At 49.3% G+C, this 5,069-nt stretch overlaps 1 protein-coding gene and 1 non-coding gene across 4 annotated transcripts; one reads left to right on the forward strand and one right to left on the reverse strand.

Annotated features, from left to right (window-relative positions):
• Positions 1 to 406: 406 nt before the first annotated feature.
• Positions 407 to 487, reverse strand: TRNAL-AAG. Its single transcript has one exon. It is a non-coding gene; the product is annotated as a tRNA-Leu (tRNA).
• Positions 488 to 551: 64 nt separating this feature from the next.
• LOC123404224 (peptidyl-prolyl cis-trans isomerase FKBP16-1, chloroplastic) lies at positions 552 to 4,208 on the forward strand. Of its 3 annotated transcripts, XR_006611693.1 has the most exons (9): positions 552 to 671; positions 792 to 977; positions 1,408 to 1,442; positions 1,539 to 1,632; positions 1,798 to 1,858; positions 1,972 to 2,017; positions 2,100 to 2,170; positions 2,316 to 2,455; positions 2,557 to 4,208. XR_006611693.1 is itself a non-coding variant. In XM_045098136.1 (8 exons), the coding sequence occupies exons 1-8, from the start codon at positions 610 to 612 to the stop codon at positions 2,391 to 2,393; spliced, it is 633 nt and encodes a 210-aa protein (XP_044954071.1). In that variant the 5' UTR covers positions 552 to 609; the 3' UTR covers positions 2,394 to 4,208. The 3 variants fall into 3 exon arrangements, 2 of the variants coding, with proteins under 2 accessions (XP_044954071.1, XP_044954072.1); XM_045098136.1 differs by having other exon boundaries at positions 2,316 to 4,208; XM_045098137.1 differs by having other exon boundaries at positions 660 to 671; positions 1,401 to 1,442; positions 2,316 to 4,208.
• Positions 4,209 to 5,069: the final 861 nt, after the last annotated feature.

Raw genomic sequence — 5,069 nt, forward strand, 5'->3', positions numbered from 1 at the left:
TGCGACGCCTTTCGAGCCAGGCGAGGAGGGAGGGCCTTCTTTGACATTGGAGGTGGGCGAATGCATCGTGTCGGTGCTTCCGGTGTTTAGACGACGGCGTGCTCTTCCGTTTATTTTTTCCTGTGTTGGTTTGAGTGTGTAATCCCGATCAGTTGATGACTTTGTTAATTCAGAACCGGACTCTTCTCATGCCTTCGTTCTAAAAAATAAGATAAACTCATTATAATCACCAAGGTACCATGAGTGAAAAAAATTCTCCCAAAAAATCTTTGATATGTTTTATATCATTTCAGAAGAGAAATCTAGGAAAGTTGTAAGATTAAAAAAAAAAGTAATAAATGAGGAAAAGCTTCTTGAAAATGGATACAATCACCAAGAGAAATAAAAATCCGGAAAAAAATCATTATGACCAGAGTGGGATTTGAACCCACGCCCTTTCGGACCAGAGCCTTAATCTGGCGCCTTAGACCAACTCGGCCATCTGATCATTGGTGTTCTGCTTTCTCTTTAGGGCTATCTATTTCCTATCTTTAGTTCTCAGTTCTATCTGCATTCAGATAAGCACTTGCCTGTGTCCACTAGGACAGGGCCTTCTCCTGATACCGTACAATGGAGTCTGCACCGCACGTAAAATTCCCCAATCCGTTCCCATGCGCCACTCCGTCTCCCAGGTACTAACGCATAACACGACCAAATCCTATGGCCTAATCTCTCAAAACAGATTTGATCATCATTCTCTGGGAATCTCATCTCAAACTGACCTCGTTCGTCGGCGTTTCCGTTCCAATCAGACGCCCGTATCCACCGGAACCGAAGGCGACCAGGTCGACATGCCGCGGATCCAGAGCAGTGTGCGGGGCGTCCAGGAGGAGAGCAGTTTCAGGGATGGCTCTTCTTGGCGCCGCTGCCTCCTGCGCGAACCTCCTCGCCTTGCCCATGCCCGGGCAGGCAGCAATGCTGGAGCCCGATGTCATCAGGTACTGCGCATTGCCTGGTTATGAACTACTGCCCCGTTCCTAAATACACGGTGTGTTAGAAACTGTGCAGTCTAAATCTGGCTCATACCGCGCAGAAAAGTATTCGGATTGTTCCTTCGGAAAATATGGTTACGTGAAATATGGTACAACCATTAATATTCCATGATTTAATTTCGTAATAATACTATAATTTTTAAACTAACATACACACAAAAGTGACCGCCAAAATTATGTGTTGGAAGTCATACCTCTGCTCAAAAATATGGTTCAGTATTTACCAGTAGATGGACTAGTGTTCAGTATGCAAGGCACGGCTTGGAATGCGGTGATTTTATTTGTGAGGAATGAACTGATTCTTGTGAAATTCTTACATTACGCGTCTTATATGTTCTATGGTGGATGATGGTTGATTTCCGTTTGAAGTGTTCAGATACAGAAAGCTGGACAATGGGGTAAAGCTTGAAGGTACTTGCAACTAGTGAGATCTTTTTTACACAAATTCTCCAGCTGCTGAGATGAGAGCTTATAATAAATGGAAGAACTCTGTTTCTTGATCTGAAGATGTAGTGGAGGGCGAAGGGCCGGAGGCTGGGGAAGGCGATCTTGTGCAGTTCAACTACGTGTGCCGCCGTGCAAATGGTTATTTCGTGCATAGGTCAAGAGAACATTTCCACTAACTGAATCCTTGAATGTGTTGTTCATGTAGTACCATTATAGCTTGTAAAGTGCATATATGTGTTTTCACTTTCAGTACTACTTACAAATGCTGCTCTTCTTTGACTCTCATCATGCCTTTTCCTGTCTTTCTTCCCTGATGCAGCACGGTGAATCAGTTCAGCGGCGAGAGTAAGCCGGTGACACTTCGACTCGACTCGCAAGAGGTTCAAGGACAGGATCTCTCTTGGCAATTGACCTTTCTACAGATGATTTGAAGGTTTCCCATAACAATTTCACATCCTTATGGATCCTGACAGATGAATCATTTTTCATGTAGATGATTCGAGGCCTCAAAGACGTTATAATCGGCATGAAAGCCGGAGGTACTGTACAGTTTCAGGCATCTTCTGGCAGTTTTCTAGTTTTAGCCACTATTAACTTATATATTTCTCCATGGCTTTGCAGGCAAGAGGAGGGCTCTGATACCCCCTGAAGTAGGCTATATCGAAGAGACCTTGCAGCCCGTACCTGAGGAGGTACAGCCTAGCTAGCTCATGAACTGATCAGAATCTTGTCATGTTTCCTCCGCATCTATACTCCGGAAGCAACATATTTACCTTTCTCCTTTTGTTGTCTGATGATTTGTGATCATTCCTGTACTTGATTTGATTGTGACCGCAGTTTGGACCTCGCCGGAGCCTGCTGTCGCATGCCAAGGAACCGCTGGTGTTTGAAGTTCAGCTGCTCAAAATCCTGTGATCATTATCTCATGATCATCACATGTGAATGCAATTGGAAGCTCTCCCGTCCTTTTCCTACAAGTGAAGAGAACCACAACGATTCTTTTCTGAACTTTTTTCTTCAAATTGCTTTCTGATTTTTGTTTTCAAACCATGTGTTTGTTTGTTCTTTCCAAAAAAAGCATTCAGCAAGTTCGATGAACAGAAGAAAGCACAGTGATTTTCTCAACAACGGCACTATCAACTGGAACTGTTCGTACAACGTTTTACTGATTGATCTCTCTGTCGAGGGTGCAATGGGCAGTGTAGTACAGGCAATAGCCAGGGAACACAGACTTGCACAGCAGCACATGCAACTCCCGACTGTGGCTGCCGCCGTCGTCTGCACAAGGAGGGGCAGGAGGAGCCAAAGAGGCTTCTTGGATTCCGACGAGCCCTTTCATCAGCGAGCCGGAGACGGTGACGCAGCGCACGGTCACATGCCGCGGGAGGAGGTTGCCGGCACCACACGTCGGGGATGCTGAAGCTGCTGCTCAGGACACTACGCCACAGCCGCGCGTCCGGACGGGACCTCCGGAGCGCGCCGACTATCTTCCCGCCGAAGAAGGAGCCGCCCAGCCTCTTGGCGATGGCCTGGCCCGTCGCCGCCAGCCGCGGGTCCGCCTCGACGCCGCCGAACGCGTGCGCCCTGAAGAAGAACCAATACTCCTCCGGCGGCAGTGGACGCAGAACGATCGGCTCCGCGGTGCCAAGGCCGTCAACGTGACCGGCGTCGCTGCTGGTTACGACGACCTTGCTCCCGCGTCTGCCAGCCCGCCGCGGGGTTGGCACGATCGCGTCGACCACCTGCTTCTTGCGCGGGTCGACCACAGGAGGACGCCGAGCTCTGCCGACGCCGGCTCGCCTTCGTCACCTTGCAGCAAGAACTCCAAAACTCGGCGTCTTTCGACGTGCCGTCCGAACATCTGGCTGTCCGCGTAGATGCTCGTGGCAAGCGGCCGGTACAGCGCCGGCGGGCACATCTGCAGCAGCATGATGAACTCTGCGAGACCGCTGGCGACGCTTTCCAGGTCCGCGAGGACGCCGTCGAGCTCGTCGGCGCTGCCGTCGCCGTCGCCGAGCAGCAGCTTCATGGCCGCGACGCGCAGGCGCTTAGCGGGGTTGAACGAGCTAGACATGGAGAAAGAGCGCGCCAGCGGCACCACCCTGTTGCTGTTGCCTTTTTGCCCTCAGGATCGATCACATCAAAACACGATGATCACACCAGCATGGCCGTCGTTCTGATCGCCTGCTCCGCTCGGGACCGGGAACGCGTCAAGGAGATACCGGCCCCGGTACGCGCCATCGACGATCTCAGCGAGCCAGGAGAGCAGCGCGCGGCTCGTGATCCGCCTCGCCCCGGCGGCCTCCGCGTCGCTCTCGACCCTGACCAGCAGGCGCCTCAGCCGCGCAGCTTGGCCTCGACGCTCCGCTCCCGCTGATGGCCCAGGAGCTGCCCGGCGAGGAGGGACATCGCCCTGCCGACCATGTCCCCCACGACGCCGGAGACGATGGCCTCGCCGGCCATGGTTGTCTAGTGTTCGCGCACTTGCGCCTGCTGCCGCGGCCAAACGGGAAAGGTGACCCTTGAACAGCTCTGTGCATTGGTACATCTGAACACGGAGGAAATGGCAAGACAGCGACCTGGAAGAAGTTCTTCTCAATACTGCGGCTCCGTTGAAGTTTTACGCACGTAGCAGCCGGTAACATCACTAAACCGAGATGATAGAGGAAGGGCATGTTTGGTTGTCGAATAACTTCGTCAATGATAAGTTATTTTAGGTGCACTTGACTACGTGACTACGTGAGCCAGCTCAAGAAAAATATTCAGAATCAGTCAAACCATTGGATTCCAAACGCCCTGCGCCCGCCTCTCCTCCATCGGCGACGTCGTCCTCTCCGACTCCGATGAGGTCCTGGACGGTTAGCATTCGTACTAGCCACGGTGGCCCCTTGTCGAACCCGGGCGTTGTTCGATCTGAGTGAGTCAAAGCAAAATCGAAGTACATACTTAAAGCAATTCTAACCGGTTGACCAAACGGACGGTTATTTTGTCCGTTTTTCATCCGTTTGGATCATGCGTCGGCTTTGTGCCTGTTCCGTCCATGATTCGGGTTGGCAGTGCGTTCAACGTGTTGATTCATATTTATTCACGTGGCCGGTTAGCCGATGGTTTTTAACAAATATAAATATTTTACATATTTTTCAAAAGCAAATGAAGTTTCGCAATCAGAAATAAAATATAGCAAAATTTTACAAATCCAACAAAAGTTAAATTGTCTATCTTTATCTTTATCTTTACCTACTAATAAAGCAAATAGTGCTTCTTTCGTACGTCATCCAAATTGTCCTTAAAGTTGACTAAAATTACACACCAATACCAGCTATAAATCATAAAAAACGCTTTAAACAGGAAAATCTCCGGACTGGGCCGGCCCATGTAGGCACCTCCTATATTACGCTCTGGGCGTTGGAAAAAGATGCAGCACACCTGTTTGGGCCGGCCTATGCATGGACGCCTGTTTTTTTAGTTTAGTTTTTTTATTTTTCTTTTCAGTTCCATTTTGTTTTCCTACTTTAAATAATTTAAAACTTCAAACAACTTTTCTCAAATTTAAGAAACTGAGAATTTAGAAATAAAATATTTAAAAAAAAC

Source organism: Hordeum vulgare, chromosome 6H (genome assembly GCF_904849725.1).
Source record: "Hordeum vulgare subsp. vulgare chromosome 6H, MorexV3_pseudomolecules_assembly, whole genome shotgun sequence".
Classification (NCBI taxonomy): domain Eukaryota; kingdom Viridiplantae; phylum Streptophyta; class Magnoliopsida; order Poales; family Poaceae; genus Hordeum; species Hordeum vulgare.

Coding starts and splice junctions, on each gene's coding strand:
- LOC123404224 (XM_045098136.1), top strand. CDS start 610: ATGGAGTCTGCACCGCACGTAAAATTCCCCAATCCGTTCCCATGCGCC. Junction 672..791: donor TGCGCCACTCCGTCTCCCAG/GTACTAACGCAT, acceptor CGTTCCAATCAG/ACGCCCGTATCCACCGGAAC. Junction 2,018..2,099: donor AATCGGCATGAAAGCCGGAG/GTACTGTACAGT, acceptor ATGGCTTTGCAG/GCAAGAGGAGGGCTCTGATA.